Source organism: Electrophorus electricus, unplaced genomic scaffold (genome assembly GCF_041902795.1).
Source record: "Electrophorus electricus isolate QZ-2024a unplaced genomic scaffold, ASM4190279v1 Scaffold63, whole genome shotgun sequence".
In the NCBI taxonomy this organism is placed as follows: Eukaryota; Metazoa; Chordata; class Actinopteri; order Gymnotiformes; family Gymnotidae; genus Electrophorus; species Electrophorus electricus.
The window spans coordinates 177501-203061 of NW_027658780.1; the positions used below are offsets into that span (position 1 = coordinate 177501).

General features: G+C 49.4%; 1 protein-coding gene and 1 long non-coding RNA gene across 4 annotated transcripts in view; one reads left to right on the top strand and one right to left on the bottom strand.

The window, feature by feature from the left end:
- Positions 1-2947, top strand: part of LOC113577443 (uncharacterized) — a 39287-nt gene extending 36340 nt beyond the window's left edge. Inside the window, exon 3 of the long non-coding RNA XR_003410628.3 lies at positions 2432-2947. This is a non-coding gene — a long non-coding RNA (uncharacterized LOC113577443). The remainder of the gene's footprint in view (positions 1-2431) is intronic.
- Positions 1-24599, bottom strand: part of LOC113577442 (ETS proto-oncogene 1, transcription factor) — a 36520-nt gene extending 11921 nt beyond the window's left edge. The window contains exons 1-4 of one of the 3 annotated variants that reach the window (XM_027010087.3): positions 24482-24599; positions 22175-22266; positions 18532-18682; positions 172-291 (exon numbers count right to left, since the gene is read on the bottom strand). In XM_027010087.3, the coding sequence (XP_026865888.3) occupies positions 172-291; positions 18532-18682; positions 22175-22243 (340 nt within the window). In that variant the 5' untranslated portion in view covers positions 22244-22266; positions 24482-24599. Of the gene's footprint in view, positions 1-171; positions 292-10438; positions 10760-18531; positions 18683-22174; positions 22267-24481 lie in introns of those variants that run through there. The other 2 variants (XM_027010088.3, XM_027010089.3) reach the window with 2 other exon arrangements.
- Positions 24600-25561: the final 962 nt, after the last annotated feature.

Genomic DNA, 25561 nt, shown 5'->3' on the forward strand with positions numbered 1-25561 from the left:
GGGAGGGACAGACAGGGAGAAAGGAGGTTATAGGAGAAAGCGAGAAAGGAAGAGAATCAGAAAAATAAAATGCATTTATGCATTTAAAGCATAACGCACTGTCCCTTCTTGAAAGAAAATTAAGAATAGTAAGGGGAGGGGCAAGGGGCGGGGCAAGAGGCGGAGCAGTACCTTTAGGGATGCCAAGTCTCTGCTGTTCCTTGGTGAAGCCGCTGAACGTGGCCTTCAGGGCCTGTGACATCATCTCTTTGCTCCCTGGAGTCAGCAGAGGAACGTCTCCACATTCCAGATCTGTTACGGACACACACCCACACACACAGAATATTCGGGGTTAAATTACACCGCCAGCAATCAAGGGTACAGCCTGAAGCATTTCAGCTCCTGCAAAATAAAGACGCACATTTTGACTTTTGAAAGAGTTCGGATTTATAATTCACACATCACCAGTGACTAGCTGATGGTGACATTGTTTGACATCACACCAAAGTAGGACGTACACCGCATAAACAGCCAACCTGCACTGATCTGAGACCAGCCTAGAACTTCTGTGGCGTGACTCACGGTCATTCAGGAGTCCATTTAGTTTCAGCTCCCGTGTGTGTATCGCTCAGTTTGAGGCCTGTCTGAGTTTGGTAAGGCCGTACGACACAACACACTCTGGATCTCCTCAGCAACTGTTGGCTTCGCTGGACCCTTCAAACACTACAGCTCACCAGGTCAAGCACCGGTGCCTACCCATAACCCCAGGCTGTCCCCAAACAGCACACAGATGGGCTTCTGTCACCAGGGGCCCGTCGGCAGGGGTGAGAGGTCGTGGCTGCAGGGCAGTGATGTCAGGCCAGAACAGTCGGGCAGTGTCGGGTGGAACCGCCGTCACAGTCCGCGGGACCCAGCGGGACACAGAGCCTCCTTTGATGAGTTAAACAGAGTCCGATGACGAGCCCTGATCCAATTAGAGCGGCAGGAGGACGCATGAGGAGGAGACGCAGGGAATCCCCTCCAGGCCCAAGGAAATATCACAGAGGCTGACGGGCCTCTCTGAGTGGTGCACACAGAGCGTGTACACACACACACACACACACACACACACACACACACACACACACACACACGCGCGCGCACGCGCACGCACGCACGCGCACAATTCAGAGTTCGTGGAACGTAGGATCTTATGTGACTCACGCAGAACCTAAAAAGGAGATGTCTGACGAGCAGTGTGTCACAAAATATGACGTCAGACTTACACGATCAACCTACAGTCCAAAGTGAGAGCAAGGTCAGGAATGTATGTACGCACGTGTGTGCTCACACGAGTGTCTGCCTGCGTGTATGTGTGTGTACGCGAGTGTCTGCCTGCGTGTATGTGTGGGTGTGTGTGAGTGTCTGCGAGCGCGAGGGTGTCTAGTATCTTTTTTTTCATTGGGTCTGATTTTTAATTGACATCTGGATGCTCTGGTATCTCCACATGCTTCTCTCTATCTCTCCTTTTTCCTCTCTTCTCTCCCTCTCTCCCTTCCATCCCCCCTCCCTCTCTCCCTCCCTCCCTCCCTCCCTCCCTCCATCCTCCCCCTCTCTCTGCCCTCTCATTCTAATGTCTCCCTCTAATCATTGCTCTCTCCCTCTCTACAGATTTCTGACAGCATTACACTAAACAGCGTGTCTAAATGGATGCCAACAAGTGATTTGGCACCCATGTGTGGCTCGATCAGTATGAACGCAACCTCAACCCCAACCCCCACCCCCCCCACCCCACACACACACACACCCCCACACACCCCCCGGTCCTTAACTGAGCAATAGGGAAGCCATTCCAACGACTCTGCTCCAGGCAATTCACACGTGCGGGAAAAGAGCCCCATTTTCCCATTAACCAAAGGCAGCGTTCACCAGTCAGCCTCTCGTGAAATCCTCACAAAGCGTATGTGCGGTGCACGCATGTTTAACGACTGCTGTTCCATTTCTCCTGTCGCTTCTTTAGTTTATACATGTGTATATACACAAACACTTACGGACACACACACACACACACATTTCTTCGGCAACATCAGGGCATGATTCGGAGTGAAGATAAACACTGTGTTCGAACAGCGGGGCGCATGGTGGGTTAACGACATGCACCGGTAGCTCGGTCACCTTTGACCCCACCCGCCGTTGAAACGCCAGCAGGTAGAAGACGGCCATCTCTGTCACCCCTCTAGCTGGCACAGCTCAAAGCACAGCTCTGTGTGAGAGACAGCTGCTTGGAACGAGGGCTGGACATTGAAGTGACCGCCCTTTTATTTAATATGGACATGCTCTCACGCACTCCCTTTCTCCCCTTCACGATCGTTCTTCTTCTCGTTCACTCACTTCCTCCGTCTCGCTCACTCACTTCCTCCGTCTCACGCTCTCTCATTCTCCCATGCTCACCCTCTCAATCTCTCTCTTCTAGAACCCACAGCCTTGAGACTTCATGGCAGCCCAGACGAGACGACGCAGGTGTGGACTCATCTCGGCTGCACACGGACTCTGAAGATACTCTCTGCCACTTCCTTATTCCACAATTTATCCCATAATCTCATCATGTCTCCTGTCAGGCCGGGTGTCGGCCGGGGTCAGTGGCTTAGCACATCCATCACCATGACTGACAGTGGGGACTCACAAGTCCCAGAGCTTTGATGTCTAACCTTCACGAGGTGTCATTCGATTGACCCAAGCAGTCATATGACAGGCAGATTGAGACCCACTGAGAACCTCGTTTTGTTCCACTATAACGGAACATCTGGATAGCATCTTTGCACTGATCGTTAATCTAAACACGACTGCACAACTAATTCTTGTGTACTGTACTGAACACACAGTAAAAATGGCATCCCTTGAGTATACTATCATAAACCTTTATGATGTCTTACTGGGACAGTTCACCTAGAACGTGTGTGTGTGTGTGTGTGCGCGTGCGCGCGCGTGTGTGTGTCCTGCATTGCCCTGTGGACCAAACCAGCAGGCTCTGTGCCCAGGCCGGGGGCTGTGAAATTGAGATTATCGTAGCGGGATGCGAGCGCTTGCCCGGGGGAGTGGGGTGTGTTGGGGCGAGGGGCGAGTGATTCACCCATCTGTAATGCAAGTCCATCACGAGACAGTATGCATGAATGGAGTGCTTCAGAGGGATGACATCACCGTTGGCACGGCGACCAAGGCCCCACCCTTTGATCTGAGAGCACTCATTCATAAAGAACGCCATGCAATTGATTCAGGGGTCCAGTAACACAGTGCAGTCAGACCTCTGTCTACAGACTAAAGAGGGTACTGGATGACTGGACTTATAAATAGACTCAGGCTTTGGGTTTAATTGTGTTTACGTGTGTGTGTGTGTGTGTGTGTGTGTGTGTGTGTGTGTGTGTGTGTCCTAATGTTGCGTGTGTGAAAATGAGTGGGAGTGTAGCCACGCTGGCTCATGTGGGCCTTTCAAAACTCTGGAAGATATTTAAGCCTGTGAAGGCTTCAGTTGTGTCTGGTTTATTTGAGTCTATATGTCAGATTAGCATATCTCAGATTTACAATGCAGCTCTGTCTCTTGCTGTCCCACTCTGTATTTGCGGGGTTGTGTGTGAGCATCGTCTTCGTGCAGAAAGCCCAGCTCCAGTTCAAACCACAGACACACAGACAGAGACAGGGAAGGAGAGCGAGAGAAGCAGAAGCGTTTTAGAGACAGAGGCTGCATGCCCAGGGAGAATAAGAGAGAAAGAGATGAAGAGACAGAAAAACTGAGGTTTCACCCAGAGAGAAAAAGAAAGCGAGTGAGGGACCAGCAGAGTCTGCCTTTGCACTCAGTGGGGAAACTTCACTGCTCCCCATTTTCAAGAGACTCTGTAGGGGTCTGAGAGCAGGACTACAAACCCCCAACCTTCACCCACCACCCCGGGACACCTGGACGTGAGAACGCTATCAGCTATGAACGCTTGGTTACAGATCTCTATCTCTGACTTTCTCTGTGAGCATGTTAGACAGAGGCAGTAAAATCAGTTTGGGATGAAGGAGAGGCATTCACCCAGCCGGAGCAAGCTGAGGAGGGGGAATGAGGGGGACCCGGGGCAGGGGTGTGGCCCGGGGTGAGAGAGCCACTTGTTCTGCCCACTGTTTGGATTTCCATGTGAATGGGAGCGCGGACAGGGCCAGGCCGAGACAGGAATAGTAGCGGGCCACGGAAGCAGTGCCAAGCCCGGCCAGCCGGCTGGGACCACGGGCAGGGGGATCTCCCCGCTCCAGAACACTGCTGCTATTCTTAGAAGCCAAGACGCTGGATACCCCCACACACACGCACATGCGTGCGCACACACACACACACACACACACACACACACTTCACTAACACCATCATTCAGGAATCACCCAGGGGATTCACATAATTATCACTGTTCTTCATGAATCAGAGGGTATGAGAACTCACCCCCCAGACTCGAGTTTATATCCCTTACTTTCAGCTTCTGGTAGCACTCCTTCCCCCTGTGCTCCACCTCTCTCCCTCTGTGACTTCTGATATTACTGCAGGATAGAAAAGAAGTCTTCCCTTACGAAAAAGCACCAGTGTGTGCAAGGTGCAATTTTTTTTTTAGGGTGCTGCAGGTCAGCGAGATATCAGTACCTTTAACCAATGTGCTGTGGCAGCGGGTTCTGCACTGCACTCTGTGCAGATGCATCGGCATGCACGGGGGGCGGCAAGCGTGCACCGCATGCACCGCACACGCACACGTTCAACTCGGAGAACCTCGAGTGTGACGACGACACGGTCGACTGGAGGCCCTGCGCACACCGTTTACACCCACCAGGCGAGCAAACTGCCAACAGTATCATCGTCATCCCCTCCCCCCCCTGCTCATGTCCTCCTCCGACGCACCGAGCCCTTCCCCACAGACCTTAAGAACACCTGACCCTGGGGGACAGAAAAGCCTGCCGAGCGAAAGAAGAGAGAAACTGTTAGATGTGTACGTTCGGTTGGGCTCAGGTTACGTTTCTGGCTGGGCAGGCCTTTGTAACACCGGACTGAGTTAGTGGGGGAAAGGGCTGTACACAATTAACGGCGCCGTGGCTAATGGTTTCTGTGTACTGCGAGGCCGTCCGAGGGCCCACAGATGCGTCTCACTAAATGAATTCCCTGCAGACCGCAGTGTTTTCATGTAACGGGCCATGCATTCTTGCCTTGTTTTACAATCATCTGTATGTGTGTGTGCGCGCGTGTGTATTCTTCAGCTAAGGCCTGAAATGCAAAGTTCCATGTTTAGAGTTTGGGTTGAAAAAAAGCCAATTAGCAACTTATCTACATGGCGGGTAGAAAGATCACAAGCAGCAGTCCTGAATGTCACGAGCTGGAAATAGAAGCCTGGAATTAGAGGCAGGCGATATGAAAGAGAAAATCTTAGATGACAGTCAGCTTACTGGAGATGGCATGTGTATCAGCCGCACTCTTTTGGCATCATCAAAGTGACACCCAACAACAAACCATTTAGGGCACATGGTTTCCATGGTAACAATGCATCGTCATGCACATCGTCATCAGTCTAGCCTGTGTTCATGGAGTGGAACGGTACAAAAGTTAAAGGACACCCACGAGTTCACTGCATTTGTTTCCCGTTTTGTAGGTTCCAAAATTTGACTGAAGCACAAATGCAGCGCGTGTTAAAGCCAACCGACCGACGGACCGACGGACAGCCAAACTTCAACGCCCTCCTTTGACTGGCACTAATAAAGCGAGCTGCTAATGGCTAGCTTGGCCCGGCTCTGTGGGCCCACGTGACCCACAGCTGGTGCTGCCATGGACGCTGTGTGACGTCGAAGGCCACATCGGACCGCGAGGGGCGCCGGGAGCCTCTCCAGGGTGGGAAGAGGAGGCGCTCGCGCGACCCTGGGACGGCAGGCGGAGCCGGGGGTACGGGCGGGGATGTGACGTGCTCGCACGCGCAGGCCACGGGGGCCCTCCTCTTGGTGAGGGCTTCATGCAGAAACGGCATGATTACAAAAGCAGCTTGGAACCCCCGAGTCCAAAAACAGGTGGTCGGAGGACGAGGGGATGCTGATGGGAGGCCTGGGGCCTGGTCCTGCAGAGAAGAGCAGAGAGAGGCCCTCCGGACACCTCCGGACACCTCCGGACATACCTCTGATCTCCATAGCAGAACCCAGAGCTGCCCTCCTCGTCACAGCGACAGGCTCACGGCGCCTGCGTTGCCTAGGAGACGCCAGTAAAAACAGACGGGGGGCCTGGAGGCCGGCGCGGAGCACCGGAGACACCGACCCAGGCTGGCTTGCTTGTCTTCCAACCCCGTCTGCCACCAAGGAGGCTCGCTGGAGCCAATCAGCAGGCTCGGAGTGTGTAGGCGGAGCCAGTGACGGAGAGGGCAGATGGAGGGCTCCCGTCAGAGCTGTGACTCAGTAATTAGCCCATTACGAGCGGCTGGAGTGAGGCGACGCAGCGGCAGACAGACACCACATGAGGAACCGGGGAGCCGGAGGAAAAGAAGGGAGAGGAGCATGTGGACCACAAAGGGAAGAGATAGGGAACAAGGGATGGGAAAAAAATGAGTGGGGAAGCAAGACGTGGAGGGAGAGGGCAGGAATGACGTGCTATAAAAAGTGAGGCGGTGGGGGGGGTGGGGGGGGTCTTCGCTCGGAGACACGCCGTCAATCCTCTCGTTTTTGTTTTGGTTCTTTGCGTGGCGCGCTGGAGACGCACAGGCTGCTGAGAAGACAGCACGGTGAAAAAGAAAAGAAAAAGCAAAACTGGGTCACAGACCTTGTGAGCGCGTCTGAGCGCCAACAGGTCAGCAGCTTCTCAAACCGCCATCACAGTTTCTCGTTAGAGATTATGCCACTCTGGCACACGCAGCTGTTTAGTTGTTTCTCAGGTAAACGCTCCCTTTCACGGCCAAGCATGTTTATTCTTCCCTTTAACAAGCAGTCACGAGACAGGAATCCTGAAAAGAGGAGTCATTTAGCCACGGGGGAGTCATTACGCCAGCACATGCAACCAACAAGCAAGACCGTTTCAGGTGGAGATGTGTGGCTGCAGCTCAAAGCTCAACCTTCACGATGGTGCTTCCATTCCATCGGTGTGCAGTGAACTGCATTAGTCCGTAAAACAAACTCCGCCTCCCGATTATCAGTGATGCAGGCGCAATGAAGTAGTTGACCGACAACTCTGTGCCATGCCTTACTCCTCGTTTAAAAAAAAAAAAAAAAAAAAAAAGACTTTCGACCCGGGCCGTTAAAATGTTCAGAGAGTGGTTCAAAAATGAGCAAGGGACTACAGGAACTACTCATTTGTTTTGTCTCACCAGCTGCTCACTTCACAGGAGTGTGGCTCACGCAGGTCCGTGTTTGCACAGCTGCCGGGCATGCCCGCAGCCCGGCTGGGAAGGTCCCACGGCGGGCCGGGCCGGGCCGGGCCGGGTCGGCAGCAAGGGAACAGGCGGCCATCTCTGGGTCTTCTTATGTATCGCAAAGAACGCATGACTGGCAGACGCTGCTAGCTCTTCAAATAGCATTAGCTCATCAAATCCCAAACAGAGACAGACACAAAGCAGATTATATTTTTTATGATGGATTTAGTACGCTGTTATTAAGGGTCACAGAGCAGGCTCTATTGCTGGCGTTAGCTAGGACCACAAGGGTATTGTCAGGTTATTATGTCTCAAGGCTGCACGGTGCAACTGATGAAAACTGAAAATGTTGCTAATGCATGTCTGTGAAGTGTGTGCAAGTGTGTGTGTGTGGTTTGAGCTGATCGAGCTCAGTGTCTTAATCAGATAAAAGAGGGCAGCAGGCAGCCCACCCAGCCTTTACACATTCCTGTCACTCGGTGAACCCTGGCGTCCAACAGAGACACACACACATACACACACAGTCACATACAGAGAGAGAGCAACAATCTCTTGAAGACCTACACATTTCTGCAGCCTGAAATGAGTGGGAGGAGAGGTGATCTTTGGCATTCGCTCATGTTTCTGGTGACCCATTTGGACATATTAAGTGTTCTTTTGTCCAACATGAAAGAAGCAGCCCCGTGTACTCTTTCGGCATGCTCCGACTGTTGATGCTGCTTCATTCACTGGAGGAAGCAGAGGTTCAGGCCTGGCGTGAGACGTGGACCGAGACAACCAGGAGACAATCGCGTCCACGTGTGATCAGCACAACCCTCGGCGTGACCATAGACGCTACCTGTCCATCTCTCTGCATTGTTCTCAGCATCAGCAGTGCACCACGTGCAATTGAGTAAACACGGTCTTATTTAGGCCCCCCTGTTTAGGAACCTAAAAGTGCTCGTCTCCATTGTCTCTTCTTCCTCTATTTGTCTTCAGAATAAATTGTCTTTAAACCATCTCAGATTAACTCACAACCACTTTTTTGTGACTCCCGACTTCATTCATTTATGTTGACAATTCATCACCTTTGTGTAAACGGAAGAAGAGGGAGGGAAAGAGACAGAATATAGATGGGGAAAGAGCTTGAGAGAGAGAGAGAATGCCTTCAACTTCTCTTCTAAGACTAATGTAAGACTAATTTAAAACTAGCCAGAGGTCAGGAGTCCACTCATCAGCTAAGCAGACCCACAGGTGTCCTGCCTGTTACCTGTCTCCTTGTGCGTGATGTAAACCCCTAAACACCATGAGTGCACACACGCAAAATACTTTTTCCTGCACCTTCTCACACGTCTCATTCTGAGAGTCTAGTCTTTGACTCAGATGACCTACTGAGAGGGAGCCTGTGTTGTGAAATGGTTTTGCAAGACAGCGCAGCATTTTGGCAACTTCAATGTGACTATCAGCATTTTTTTTTCTTAATAGCATACGAGTGTGTTTCCCTGTGCTTGATAAAGCATGTGTGCATGTGTGCGCATGTGTGTATGTGCACGTGAGCGCGCGTGTGTGTGTGTGTGTGTGTGTGCGCGTGTGTGCGCCTGTGTATTATATAGAGATTCATATCTCACACCCAGGCAGGAGTCAGTTTTCAGTTTGACACAGGTTTCCATGATGTACAGCTGGTGTGTGAGAGTAAATTGTGTGTGTGTGTGTGTGTGTGTGTGTGTGTGTGTGTGTGTGTGTGTGTGTGTGTGTGTGTGTGTGTGCGCACGCGCATGCGTACATGTGTGAGAGATACATAGGCACACAGAGAGAGAGAGAGAGAGAGAGAGAGAGAGAGAGAGAGAGAGATTATAACAGTCAGCATTTACTCTCAGGAAATAAAGATGTGGCTGCTGAACTCGGTCCACCCCCTGACCGAGCAGAAACAAGGTCAGATTCTAAAAGTGCATTGGACGAATGTACAACAGGGCTAAGGCTATATTCACCCTCTCTCACTAACACACACACACACACACACACACACACACACACTCCCTCTTTCTCAGCATTAACCAGCCTGCACACTCATCACCTCATCCCTGGGATCTCCAGTCTCCTGCTGGGGCCATGAGTGGGAGGATGATCATGCTGACGGCTTAAAGCCACACTGCCGGCCCTGCCTGCGCCCAGGACATACACACACCCCTCCGCCCGCCTGCCTCCACCCACACACGCCACCTTGGGACACTGGCGTGATGTGGTACGAATGGTTTTTGAAGCATAATCGTGACATGTACAGTTCTGTCAGCACTGGCCAATGGGGGCGCCGGCGGGGGTCGTTGGAGCGAGAGAGGAGCGCAGACAAACACGTGCTGAAATGCAAACTTAGATATGCAGTAATGATATCTGTTTTTAAGGGGAAAGTAGCCCTGTAGGTAGTCTTATAGAGCCGTGGATGACATAACTGTTGCTGTCAGAAACAGCCTTTGACGGAAACGCTCAAAAAACAAGCAAGACCCGCAACCCGTAAACTTTGCATGCACAGTGCGGTATTATGTAAGTCACCGCTACATTGTCATTAACTCTGATACCAACGCCCGACCCAACCCCCCGCACGCAACTTTACAACATACCGTTACAAACGCACTGATGCACGGACTTTTAAGAAATACTGTTATCCGAATCACATACACTTACATCAATGAACATTTATTTCCGAAAATTATACAACATCGCTCCCCCAGTTAGGCTGGTTTGCAGTTCCTGCACCCTGAGAGGCAATAAATAATTGATAGGCACATCTGGAGCGCTTCATAGAAAGCACTGTGTTCTGAGCTACGTGGGGTTGCGCGCTGTTCCAACTGTCATCGTGAACACTCACCGAAACATGGTTTAGATGCCCAGATAAATGAGCCCATTTAATAAACCGCATCGAGCAGCCCACACGCGAAGACCTCTAACGGGTCAAGTCAGCGCAAAAGTTAGTCAGCACGAATGACTTGTACACAGAGGCTTGCGAAAAACGGTCATCGACCATCAGCATCAAACCGTCCGAAACGATTGTAAATAACAACAACAACAACAATAATAATAAAATAAACAACAACATAAACATTTCCTTCACTCACCGTCCACTTTTTCAGATTTTATTATAGTTAACGTCGGCTTCATATCGACAGCTGCCGTCATGGTCTTGCATTCAGTGTGCTCGGTAACGGTTTTGTTTCCCTCGCTATTATAGGTCCACACACAACGCAACAACTCGCACTCCTTCGGGTCCGCTGTGGATTCAACTTACTGAAGAAAACATTAAAAATATCCTTGTCCTTTATTTCCCCCCCAGTAATGATATCCTATTTCTCAAACTTCTCTTTCGTTCTCCCTCTCTCCTGTCCCCTCTCTCTCTCTCTCCCCCTTTTCTCTGTCTCTCTCTCTCTCTCTCTCTTTCTCTCTCTCTCTCTCTCTCTCTCTCTCTCTCTCTCTCTCTCTCTCTCTCTGCCGTTCCCCTTTCTCTCACTCAATCTTTCAATCCCTCTCTCCTTCTCTCTACCTCCGCCGGGGCGTTGCTGTTCGCCTCGGCGCGGAAGAGGCAGACGACGCCGTGAATGGGCGGCGTCAAGAACGATTCACGATTCAATTACATTCCTTTCTGCTCTTATTGTTACATTTTCGTGTTCTGTCAAGAGGGACCCATATACAACCATCACGTTTGCCCCAACACCCCCCTCAAAAAAAAACAAAAAAAAAAGCTTTTGGTAGTTATTTTAGACGCATGGCTGTCATTAGTTCTGAGAACTTTCCTGACTGCTTTTACGCACTACCATGTACTCGATTAAAGACAGGAGGAAGATGTTGGCACAGAGGGCGATTTCACAAAGAAACAGAAGTCACATCGTGTCCATACTCACGGTGAACAGCGTTGAGCAATCTGAAAAACTCACCAACAACAACAAAAATTTCTAACTACAGTGATGCAATCGACATTGCTTGCTCAACTTGTGATATCACTAATAGTACACACACATAAATCATTATTTGTTATTCTAGTGGTACTCTATGCCAAACCACATATACATCTCATCTCCTAACTCCACCATCAGTCTATTTGTAAACCATGTTAAATACACCACAAAAAGGATGTTAACAATTCCTCTCTTTCCCCAAACCCCAACACGTCTGTGTTTGCACTTATTGGAAATACATCAGTAATAACCTTCAGTGAAACAGCCGTCTGGCTGCGAGTGTGTGACTGTCCTGGGGCTAACGAGGGCCCTCGTATCGCCGGCCCAAACCTCATAAACACCTCCAAGAGCTTCCTGTCCTCCTCCACTAGATCAATACCTTCAGCATTCTTACAGGGGGGCTTCTAACCGTGACCATAATCTGGCTCCGTCAGAGCTGTGTGGATGTGTACGCCACCGTTGAGCCACCATCACAATTGTTTCGCTCTTCTTCTTTTAGGATGTAGTTAGGGGACTCCATTACACCATTGTGGCCATTTACAAAAACCTGCCTAACTCACCTTTTCACCATCACATCTGTCGTTTTCTGCCCTTCCAAGGGGACATGGAGGGGTGTAAGATTCAACCGAGAGACCCGGAACAAACTCAGGGTGAATTGGCCGAGACGCTGCCCATCACTGTCCATGGCTGTGGCACACGGAGCTGGAGATGGAGAGAGGGGGAGAGGACCGGTGTGTACACTGCCACTAAGTTAATTAGCTGCCATGGTAACGGACTGCCATCCCAATCGTCACGCGCAGATCAGCTCACTTCCCAAGTGGAATCTGACGGTCCCGATGGCCGCGAGAGGGGCTGCCGGAAAAGGTTCGTCCGCGCCGGGACGGTTGAGCGCGAATGCACTCCTTCTTCCATTTTAAATCAGAGGCCTTTTCTTGGCAGCAGGCTGGCGTGGACAGTAAGTACAGAGCCAGCCGGCAGATCGGTTACTCAGACTAACCCTGTTACGCCGGTCAATACCGGCTGCTCTCTCCGAGAGGCGGCCCGGATTGCGCCACCCACCTCCAAATGGATCAGAGGGAGAGGGGAGCCGACGTTATTGATCAGCTATGGATTTTTAAACAGGGATCCCTCAGCGCGCTGCCCATTAGGCTGTCTGGATAGCGTTTCAGATGACAGATATGAGTGATCGGTGCAGGCTTCCGGAGCTTTGCAGGGGGCTTCTGCGGTTTGGGCCTCGCGAGAACCCATCGAGCCTGTCGAGCTGGAGGAGGGCAGAGAAAGGGCTCTTACTCCGCGTGCTCCACGCCCCCCCCACCTTCAGTCACTCGTTTTCTCATTCACTCATTCACTCGTTCTCTCCCTCCTCCTCTTGCCAGACTTCTTTGTTTTGCTCCTAATGAGCTCCTTGTATAGTCTTTAAAAGGACAGGCAAGGCTCCTCAATGCCCAGGGGCCGCCATTAAGTCTAATGGGGTTGCTGACTAATATCATAGGCAGGGCTCGCTGAGTGGAGTTTTTCTCTTTATGGGAGATGGCCGGTGGGGGGATGAGGAATCAACTTGCAGTCTGTCATTTTTTCCATGTTGCTTTGATGTGATGGAAGTTCTTTCTGAGCAACTGGACATCAATGCCACAAGAGCCTGTGAGTGGGACACTGCAGCAGTGAGTTAGCACTAGTGACAGAGGGGGCCCTGCTCACGTATGTGTCACATTTTCCCAGCCAAGCTGTAGCTTTCCAAAGCAATAAATATCTAAATAATTAGTTGAGAGATGTGAAAAGTCTCTGAAAGGATGGGAAAAAATTCCAGAATCACACTCATGGCAGCGGGAGCTTCAATTCTACATCACCAGCACCATCACCACGATCTTGAACATGCAGTTTGTTTCATTCCTAACTAGTTTGTGGAGAATTTGGAACATGGAAAACTCCCGACTTCGGGATGCACTCACTACTGGCTTGAGGGAATTCCGGGTTGATTCACAAATCTGAAATTCATTCATCCTCCAACCCGGACTACCTCTCCCAACTCGCAAGGCTGTTGATTCCCCAAAACAAAGCTGTCGCCGGGATACAGCCATGGAAAAAACACATTGCCTGCCCCCCCCGCCACCGTCAGGACTGGACTGTGTGGGAACAAACCCAGAGGAGAAGAGGCAACAGCCGCTAGTCGTGTGAGCATCTGCCCAGCAGTCTCCCAGTGGCTCAGGCCGGATCCAGGACTGGCGGAGACTACCTCTGCGGAAGGTTTGAACGTCTACCTTTCTCATCCTAGGTGTGCCGTTGTCATGGTTTCACCACTTAGGAGATATGAAACCAGAAGCTGATGTCTGCTGCTGTGTGCAAGCGTGGCAACGAAGCTGGTTGGTGCAGTCGAGCACGTCAGCAGGTCACCAACGCACAGGCCTACAGCCAAACACAGACATTATTCACACGTTATCCAGAGCTTGGTGAGGTACAAAGAAGCTCTGAGCAAGTGGACGCACAGTGACATTTGAACTTGTGTGCAAGATTAACATTGATCTTATTCTGACACTAAAAACAACATGGACAGAATGGGAATGAGCCCACACAAAATTGCTAAATTAATAATAAATAAATAAATAAATAAAATAATTAAAAAAAAGTCAATCAAGTAATACATAGAGAAGTACGACAGTGTTAAAAAAAACAAAAAAAACAACTGTTTTAAGTGACTAACAATTAATGAGGCAAAGGAGGACACACACACACACACACACACACACACACACACACACACACACACACACACACACACACACACACAAGATCCATATTTTCCATCTAAGGACATCAGCAGCCACCTCACCCCACTGGGAGCTCCTGAGCTCCTGCAACGGCAGGGGGCTTTGAAGAGGCAGTCTTGGACCCCTGCTGCCCCGGCACACAGGGGAAGGCAGGCTGAACAAAGACGCAGCTCTTTCAGAGCAATTAGCGCCGCTAAAATGGCCATCTCTCTCCTCCATTAGCTCCACCACGTGTCTGCCCATTCACCCCATTGTGGAACTAATTCAATTACATCGGCCTAGTCTCCCTCCTCCTCTCCCCGTGTCCACCCTCCGGGCATCTGCTAGGACTCTGTTAATCTCCCTCACACACACACACGCACACACGCACACACACACACACACACACACTCCCTCACACACACTCACTCCCACACGCACACTCACTCCCTCACACACACACTCCCTCACACACACACACACACACACACTCACTCACACACTCACACACACACGCACACACACACTCCCTCACACACACACTCCCTCACACACACACTCCCTCACACACACACACTCACACACGCGCACACTCACACACGCGCACACACACTCACACACGCGCACACACACTCACACTCACACACACTCACACACACACACACACACACACACACACTCACACACACACTTGTCCCCAAGAGCTCACAATCTCCTTGGTACTCCCAGTCATTGATTTGACAAGTCAAGGGCTAGGATCATAATGAATATTTTATATAATGCAGGAATGTGTGCGAGTGTGTGCACGCGCGCACACACACACACACACACACACACACACACACACACAGTGCCAAGACATACGACACCCCATATGAATTGAGAATATCTTGTTTCTCTTCTGTCTCTATACTGTAACAGCAACAGACCCAAACCAGGTATTATTCCCCCTATTTAGTATATGCTGTAATGAAATGTAATGCTCCTCCATAAATAAATACAAGATTCGAAATGAAGACAAAATTGTCTTCAACAGGAACTTGAGAATAATTTCATCATTAGAAGTTTGATATAGCGTTCACTCAGAATTACTAATGTGATTCATAAACAGCACCATCTCACACTCTTTATGGGGCTAAACAATTCCTTCTCATCACCTTGCACAATATTTCATTTTCTCTCTCTCTCTCTCTCTCTCTCTCTCTCTCTCTCTCTCTCTCTCTCTCTCTCTCTCTCTCTCTCTCTCTCTCTCTCTCATATTTTGTTTTATAGGCGGGGGAAGTGTGTGCGGAGCTGATTAGCATCGCTGTTTCCTTCTTTCCCATAACCCCCAGACCCCCGCCGGCTGCCTGTTTACTTTAAGCCACAAAAAAAAAAAAAAAAAATGGCCCTTCACTCAGGAGGACGTGCCTCATCGGAGGAACCTACGCCCCACTCCCCCAAAGACACACACACACACAAACGTTCGCTCAACCAGACACCACACCAGTATACACACCTACACATACACACAGCACTCCCCAGCATCAGCCTGCAAGTTTCCTGATCCAGCTGTCAAATCCCATCTCGTAAGGAGCAGGTCAGCATATCACAGCTGTTAGCATGGCATCCAGGCACGCACGCACACAGACACACACACAGACACACTGGAGTTGGCAGTTTTGGGACCAAAAGCCCATTATACATGCATCAATTTAACGGATGAAAGTATGTGTCTTCAGTGGGCATCAAACACATCACCTGTGTCTGTGGTTGGGAGACGCACACATGTGTGTGTGCCTGTGCGCGCGTGCATGTGTTTGAGAGAGAGAGAGAGAGAGAGAGAGAGAGAGCGCACTGGTGCAGTGTTCTAGGAGAGCATGTGTGTGAGCGGGTGTTTAGTGTGGAGGCCCAGCATACTGGAGGCCTGGTGTAAACATTACAGCAGCATGGAGCATGCTAGGAAACAAAGACTATGGGCATGGATGGCTGTTACCAAGACACATCCTTTACATCTGGCCTACACACAGACAATATGCACGTGCACGTGCACGCACTACAAACGATCGACCTGTTAACTATGAACCGAAATGCAATGACACTGTGTGACATGAGTCAGACCAAAGTGGAGCATAGCATGCAGTTCACACACGCATCACAGGAGCAGTTTAGAGTGTGTGATCTGGTTTTAAGTGCCTGCACCTGCCACAGCAGTGGGTAACGTCACAACACACACACACACACTCACCCCAACAGTGAGTGAGCATGCGTATTCCACAACACACCTGGAAAATGAAAAGAGGTGGCCATTTTCCAGCATGCCCCAATGTTACAGTCACCACAGGCCCATTTGTGTCCTCTAATTATGTGCCTCTTGCACTAAAAATATATAATATATGTATATTTCACCTTCTTTCATTTCCTGCCTACGCAGAAATGTGTCACAGATTAATTATGCACCACGTCAGCCCACCTACAGAAATATGAAAGACCCCCCACCCCTCCCTCCCCTCACTCGCCAAAATGTTCAAAGCCACAGAGGAAGGCGTAATCCACGCCCAAGCGCAAAGTCAAATCGGTGGCGGCCGACACGAGCATGCGCCGGAACATTCCCCGGATGTTCCCCAAACATCCTCAAAAAATAAAAACCCTGCATCCCCTTCTCAACATGGTTAAGGACCTTCTACCGTCACTGGGCCGTCATCCGTTGGCACGACGTTGGGGAACAAATTCCCACAGTTCTGCATAAATGCTTCTTAAAGCCCAGGGAATCTGGGGAATTATTACCTGAGGAGTTACTTTTTAACGTCTGTGCGTCTGCTTGGCCGCCGAGGCCCCAGGAGGTCGGTGGCAGTTGCTGCCGCCCCGTTTCAGTTTCACTAAGCGCTCCAGCGGCAGCCCAACGGTTCCTGGTTTTGGTGGTCGGGCTGTCGGGGCACGTGCGCCTGTTTCCACGTCTCGCGCGCCAGCCTCCACCCATTCATTTCCCAGTTTCGTCTTTGCTCAAATCACACCTCACGTTCCTGCCAAAGGCCTTGAACAGACCACAGGACCCAAGCGCAAGATTTGCATGTCCTGTGTCAGGTTTCCTGCACGTTTTCAGGTTTTGTGTAATATAACTTTTATTTCTAAACACATTGAAGACAAAGGTTGTTGACCAAAATGTTGTATGGAGTCAGTAGTTTAGTTTAGGAGGGGATCTCATTGAAGATTTCAGGGAAAAACAGGGTCATCTCATGCATTTCTGAGAGAAAAGTTCAAGAAAACTTTTTTTTTTCCTTTTTCCATTTGATATTGTTTGTGTACATATGCTGGGAGTGATTGAGGCTGTGTGTGTGTGTGTGCGTTAAGCAACAAACATCAGCAAACCCCATCATCCCTGAGCGGGCTCTGCTCCGCTCGGGCTCCCATGGGGGTGCAGGGCTTGGGAAAATGGCAGCCACTGTTGGACCCCTGTGCCCTTGTATCCTGCTCGGGAGGTGACGGAGAGGAGCTGGTGCCTGAATCTCAACCCACACACACACACACACACACACACACACACACGCACGCCTGTGCATACAGACATGCACACAAACTCTCAAGCACATGCACAAATATACACATTCAAACAGTTACGCACACACGCACACACACACACGCGCACGCACGCACACACACACGCACACACACACCCCATGTGTCACTGTCCCTGCTACATCATGGTGAAATCAGGGAGGGCGATGTCAAGTAGAGGCGGTACACTGGGAGGAATGTTCCCACTTTAAATAAACGACAGAAGAAGAAAGTCGGAGCCTAAAACATGCAGGGTATGTGCACACTGTGTTCACCAGCAGCCCTCCCCAGCACATCACTCCACATGCTTTCTGTCTCACACACACACACACACACACACACACACACACACACAATGGGCAGAGAGAGCACTGCTCCCTGGGGGGACGCTACGGACACTGACCCCTGAGTGATGCCTTTTCCAGATGCCTTCTTGTCTCTTACTCAAAAGTGTGTGTGTGTGTGTGTGTGTGTGTGTGTGTGTGTGTGTGTGTGTGTGTGTGTGTGTGCACGCAGTCATTTCATACACCCACACAAAGGCCTCTGTTTGCCATGAACAATATACTGCTCTATGCTTTAGAATGACAAGAGTGACCTAATAGTGAACATGGACTTCAGCTGTGTAGCAATTCAAAGGAGAGCGAAGGACTATTTTATTGCACATTAGAACATGTCTTTTTGTGTTTATGGCCCAAAGGTGACAATGCCCCTGACGCAGTTAGGAAAGAAAAAGAAGACTATTTTACATTACTGTTTAAGAAGAGCAGTCAACAAATAAGATAAGGCCATTTTATGAAATCGAGTCAATGGATGATAAGCTGAAGCTATTTATGAAGAGCAGTCAATGAAACCTAATTAGTGGGTCAGCAATGAAAGGATAAATGTTTATGAAGGTTAAATGATTGTCGCCTGTTTGCCATCTCATTCACCATCCATCCTCCCCTCCTGCACAACACACACACACACACACCAGGTTCTTACCGTTGGGGCAGAAATCAGGGCTATTGGGTACCTCCTGCAGGGTGATGTCATGGATGTACAACGGTCGGGTAGGGGGTGCATGCTGGGGTTGGCAGACCCCAGGGAGATGACTCGGTGTTACCATAGAAACCGCCACCCTGCCAGCCTGTCTCTGCGAGAGCGTAGAAAGACAAACATACAGTAAGTATCACGAGCCCGCCACCTTCTGCGCAGACACAATCAGGTGCCTTCAGCCTCCCGTGCGGCTCTCGCAACTGTGACAGTTAAGACGCTACCAAAAGCCTCATCCACGCCAGACAACCTCATTTCACTGTGCAAAACACTAAGAAGCAAAGATCTGAATGAGTCACTGTGTCTGAGAGCTCCCTCATTCACAGGCACGGCGCAGCAGCAAACGGCGCAAGTGCTTGGGTTTTCGCTCGCGAATTCCCCTGTGTGGCCTAAGGGAGCTTGAATTTCTGTTGAACTTGCGCATTTGAGCAGCGTTTTTTATCCCTTTGATCTCAATGGGGTGCTGATGTCAGGCCAGAAAAGGGGGAAGTCAGAGAGAGAGAGAGAGAGAGAGAGAGAGAGAGAGAGAGAGAGAGAGAGAGAGAGAGGGAGGGAATAAGAGACAGAGAGCGAAAGACAGAGACATAAAAGAGTTACAGGCCTCTGCTGTCTGTACTGGTTTGATAGAAATACAGCCGAAACAGGGCAGTGCACTGGCAGACAGGCGATGTAGATATAAGCACTATTCTCCCGGAAATTCCCACAATCTAAACATGCATCTAGTGGACGAATCATCCGTCCACACCACCAAATCAGTGTCCTCTGCTCTGAGAGCACACCACACAGAATCATGTGAGCACAACACGAACGCAGAAAGTGGCTTGATGAGAATTGAAACCACTCAGAAGTGAATTTGTTTTTGTGAGCACAGCAGAGCTGAAAAGCAGCATTTAGGAGACATGTGAATCACCTCACCATCAGAGACCACACACTACCTGCCTTGGGTCTGTTCCTATTTTCAATGGAGTTGGCACACTGAACATTGCAGATACTTTTTTTAATAGTCAGTGTAAACTAAATATGTCTAATAAATATAAATAAATCATTATTCATCTCTTAAGCTCCAACCTTATTATTTAGCTTTGACTCTTGTAATGTAATTCATTAACTGATGGGAGTTATCCATTAGCTGTTTTAAAACTGACAGAACAGGTTTTGTCGTTACAACGATGAAAAAAGTGTTAGCCCCCACCACCCGACCCTTTGAGAGGCCATATTTGTGTTGTGAATATAGCCGTTTGAAACTGAAAGTAGCAGAGGGCTTCCCTGCACGAGGACGTCCAGTGGTCACTCCTGGTAAAGAACAGATTTCAAACACTCTTCTGTCCTTTCTGCCTGCCTGCCTGTTAAGTGTTGTCTGGTAGCAGCAGCTGGACTCCATTAGAGGACCCCTGCTGGAATGGGGGGGGGGGGGCATTTTCGGCCTGTCGTCATACTCATTATTTGTACGCTGTCCTGGAATCTGAGAACGCAGGAACTCCAGAACGCCGGAACTCCAGAACGCCGGAGCCCAGCTCGGCAGTGAGAGAGGAATGGGGCGTGAGGTTGCCTGGAGGACCGCCCATCTGGTAATGCTGAAGCAGGGGCCTACATTAATCAGCCTAAGCTCCGTCTGTGGCTTTAGGTTGCCACGCGATGGCAATATCAGCATCGGCGCCCTGGAGAGGGATTTACGGGGTAGAGGGGGGCCGCAGAGAGTCAGCCAGGGCGTTGGCCCCTCTCATCCCCTCCCGTCCCCTCCCACCGAGACAGGATGCTCAGAAATCAGCAGTGAAATCAGAAGCACTAACGATCTGATTGCCGAGAGCTGGTGACGCACTCAAAGCTGTCAGCGAGGCAATCTTCTCGTCAGCCCTTCGCCGGTGCAAAGAATAGAACGGATGCTTTGTTTAGCCTTCCCTGCACTTTCCCCAGAGTGCATTTCAATACTAAATAGGTTTGAAAGAATGAAACTACACACGCTCAAAGAGAATATAAGCACCTGTCGATGAATACACTTACAGTGAATTAGGACACCCACCACACCACTCACTGTATATTATAATCTTCTTTATCCTTTTAATATATTTACTGTTTTTACTAAATTTTGTTTCATCTAGCTCTTATACATCTATAATACATCTTATACATCTATATCTTTTAGTGGCCCATTTTAAAACTTTTATTATTATTTTGTTAATTATAAGCATTATAACCATTATTGTCATGTTAAGTTCTAAACTTTGCTTTGGCCGAATTGTGTCTGATAGACTCATGAACTGAACTGAACTGAACAGCACAGCCCAAAGTGTGCAGGGCTGTCTCCGTGCTTGGTCTGCATTGTTAACGACCCTACTGATGACACAGACAAACCTACTGTCTGGTTCTCTCTGTCCAACTGTCTCCGTCTGTCTCTCTCTCACGGAGGGACCGAGAGAAGCCGAATGGGAGAGGAGAAAGCACCCGCCTCCATCTCTGCTCCATGTAAATTCATGAGCCCGGTGGATGGCACCCCTGCTGTAGCCTCCACAGAGTGCTCATCTCAATTTCAAAAGGTGCGAGGCACACGCGTGCGCTGGTTCCGAGCCCCCAGCCCTAGCACGTGCCAGCCGGGTCGGACGCCGATTAGCATGTGACCCGCCCGGGCTCCTCGGCGCCGAGCACCCACTCCGGTCGAGGCTGTGCATACTGATGGCTGAATGTCTTGTGTGTGCTGCGATCGCCAGCCTTTCGCTCGGCTTGCCTGCCCCACCGACACCCCACCTCGCCCCCGGCTCTGCCACAGAACGACCGAAGGTGGCCTCTCACCGGGCCAGCACCCGGATGGGTGACCTGCCTTAACCCTGCTGACCTCACCATGCAGCCAGCGAGCGTTTTAGAGGAGGTAAACGTCGATTAAACATTATTTCCCTCTTTTTTTTGTACATCTCCTTCTTTATACTTTGGCCTTCGCTCTTCCGAAGAAAGGCTTCATGGCAGTTGTTCCTTTTGGAGGGTGGATTGCGTGATGCCTGTGGTTTCACATTCATTTAATGGCACTGGCCCCAAGCTGACCTGCGCCTCTGAACTGTGATAAAGCAGTATTAGACAGTGGCGCATGTGTAACAGGGGCCTTCATAAATACCCAGTAGCAGAATGGATGCAGCCAGAGTGCAGAGCTGCCATCCTCATTCACTCAGATGAGGTTTATATTAGCATATACTGACTGAACAAAGACTGCACATACATAAGCAGAAATGGAATTACCTGCAACAGAATTACCTGATGAATGTGACTGAATTTTAGAAACCAAACAATAAATACTATGACAAAAAGACAAAGGAACTCTCTTCTCTTGTTCATTTAGAGGCTCAAAATTTCTGGGTACCTTTTTTGTACACCATTTTATAAGGAGAACATAGGCCCGAGCTTGTTTTCAACATAACATTTATGTACCAGTGACCATTGCCCAGGAGCTGTGTTTTAAGACTTACACACACACACACACACACACACACACACACACACACACACACCATTCTATTGGCAGCTCAGGCCAAGTAGGGATAATGTATGGGGTGTTTGTGGATGTGAGAGAGTATGTGTGAGTGTGTGTGGCATGTGGATGTCATACCATTGCAGCCAGACGGTCAGTCTGGTGATGAGGCTGGTAAGATGAAACTGGATCCATGTAGTAACTCATGGCTGTGGAGCAACTCTGGAAGTCTGGGACAGAGGGATAGAGACCATGTGTGGCTCTTAACCATTTGAAGGAAATAAATGTTTGAGACATAACACTTCGGATAGCAACTTCATTAGAAATTATAGTTATAGTTATATAAAAGAAGCAATCTAGGAATAAGCTAAACAATACTACATTCAAATATCTTGATAAGATCTTTGGGTTGTGGCTACAGTGTTACATTTATTGCTGAGGTTCAAGATATTTAATTTTCATTAAGCTGGGCTGCACACAGTCCCTTCATTAAATGTCTACAAGTGCAGAAGCTCCTTAAATTTCACCTTAAAAATTTACAAAAAAAACTGGTCCATATAAAAAACCAAGAGCTGTCCACCCCCAAGTTTCGACTGCATTCTTGGCGGTGATCACACAGCAGGGGTGGGGCTGTCAGAGGTGTCCGCCCCCATCAATCATCCAATCAGGCTTGTTGGAGGTACGACGGCTTTGGCAGGTGCCCTACTAACCAGGTGTAGTAACTGCCTGCCGGTCAAACGCGGCGCGACCTGGGCTGAGAGAAGGAGGCTGATGGCTCAGAGATAAAGCAGCTAGATGCTGAACAATATGTCGCAAGAACGGTTCAGCATTGCACAACCCTCCCAAGCAGCACGGCATGGCGCGTCAGATAAGGCAATGCTGTGCTTAATCATTGCACTTCATGACGGCACACCTCGAGAGACGGCCTGCCTTAATAAGAATGTCCAAAGCTAATCGTGGCATTCGTGTGGGTTTTTTTTTACCTCAATAAAGCTGTAATTTCACTAATTATGGCTTCAGATTCTCACTCACTTTATAACCAGGGTCACGTTGTACATGAATGGTCCATTAGTGTACACTTCACCACCCTGGATAAGAAAAACGGGAGATTTCTGGATGAAAGCCTGAAAGCAAAGTCCAATGGCCGAGGCCGAACTAAAACTCCTCCGCTGTACCCAGACCTGCTGTGCTCAGACCTGTGGGCTCCCTCCCTCTCTCTCTGTGTGAGGCAGAGTGAGAATTCCTCTGCTGTATCCAGACCTGCTGTGACCACTCCCTCCCTCTCTCTCTCTGAGGCAGTGATAACTCCTCCGCTGTACCCAGACCTGCTGTGACCGCTCCCTCCCTCTCTCTCTATGAGCCAGTGAGAACTCCTCCGCTGTACCCAGACCTGCTGTGAACCCCGCATGCTTCTTCCCACTCCCCTCGCCTCCGACACTGCTGCCCTCTCTTTATCACTGTTTACTAGTCGGGGCATTAGCAGAGAGGGCTGGAGTCCAGCTGTGAGGATTCTGTTTGTGGAGGGAGTTTAGGATGCACACACTCACTGACAGGAAGCCTAGCGGCTGAGGAATCACCCAACACATTGGTGCGTGTGTCCATGCATGCGTGCACGTGTATGTGCGTGCGTGTGTGTGTGTGTGTGTGTGTGTGTGTGAGCATGCATGCATGCATGCATGTGTGTGTGTGTGAGAGAGTGTGTGTGTGTGTGTGCACACATAAGCATGCGTGCATGTGTGCGTGCCTGTGTGTGTATTAACATCTTGAAGTGCTTAGGGAGTGTGGCTATGTTATTCTCAGACAAGGTTTGAGGTGACTGTTATGCATGGGTCTTACAGAGGTTGCACCAGTATTCAGTCATTCAACACTTAAGGAAATGCTATCAGAAATAAACTGCTATAAAGAAATAGTGTTCTTGTAGAAAAAGTGAAAAACAGGTATAATAAAACTTGCAACAATAACTACCCCACTTGTGTTCTATTTTATAAATTTTTCTTTGTTTTGTTAAAAAAAAAGACTCAATGTGGAAAGACAAGAATGGTAGGCTTTCAAACTAATTAAACATCATAATATATCAAAACAAATGTATGTATTTCTAAATTATTTCCCTTTGCGGTTTCAGACTATTATTTGTTAATTATGTTCTTAGCATTTGCCAGTATTCAGATATTGCACAACATACTGCATCATAAATATAACAAAATGTTTGTTTGTAAGCGTAATTAGAAAATCTCGTTCATAATATGTGTGGTTGCACAATTCTGACATCCTCCACGTTCGAATCGATTCATCCTCCTCCAAGTCCCAACTTCAAAGCATCAGTCCGACGTGGGACCACCAGCCGCTAATGTTTTTACGATCTTCCATAATTGTACAACTCAGGCAGCTTGACGACAAAAGCTCAAAAGAGTCGATGAGAAAATCACAACAAAACTTGATTCTTACCGTAGTTTCCGTGGAAAACTTCTGGAGGTTGGAGTTACGGTTCGCTGCCAGCTCGCCTCTGTACCTGGCGCGCAGACGCAGCCCGTATTGAGAGGGATAAGGCGCACTTGCCGGGGTAGTCCCACCCTCGCCAATTAGCGGGGTCCACTCAAAAAACGATTTAGGACTCTCCTATGGCGCCGTTATCTATCAAACCGTCCGAGCCCGATGACGTCACGTGCACGCGTTCATGTGGTGGAAATACTGGGAAGTTTTAGTGTGTGTGTGTGTGTGTGTGTGTGTGTGTGTGTGTGTGTATAGTCAGCGGTCTCCGTGACCTGGGCAGAGGTTGTCAGAAGTATTTTTAAACATGAAGCCACATAAGTTATACTGTACATTGATTTTAAACAAAGGAATTAATTTACATTTTATATACTGTTGCCTATTGAATGGTATAGATTTACGCTCAACATGTACATCTGAATCATGAGTGACTTGGTAAGAGATTGAATGGAGCTGCATTAGTCAACGTCCTCGTGATCATAATTTTGGAAAGGAAGCAGCATGAATGGGCTATTCCCAGTTATTGCGTTAGCGGCAGCTGTTCAGAGCTCGTATTGATTTGGTGGAAGGGCTTCAGGAAAATGACCATATAAAGAGGAAAAGCAAAGGAAAACCCAGCCGGCGGGGGTCACAATCGGTGGATTTCCTGCCGACAGGCATGTGCAACAGGGTCACCAGGCCAGGTGGACTGGGCGGGGGGGTGTGATGGGTGTGGCGTGCTTGGACGTTGCCGTCCAAGGTCAGTCTCTCCGTCAGCGGACAGGGAGGAAAAGGAGCCATATTTCTCTGAAGCGAAGGGGTCAGGAGTGCGTTTCCGAGCGAGGACAAGCGGGGATCGGCCGAGGACCAGGGAGGGGAGGAGGCTGCCTCTCTAATGTTGGTCCAAAGTACAGCTGCTGTGGGTTGGGATCACGGGCTGCTACACTTGGGCTGTGAACACGGCCTTCCGGGTCCCTGCACGGGGATGTCAAACATTACAGGCTCAGAGAAAGGCTGATGTGGTCTAGTGTGGAATCAAAGGAGGTTTCTGGTCCACCT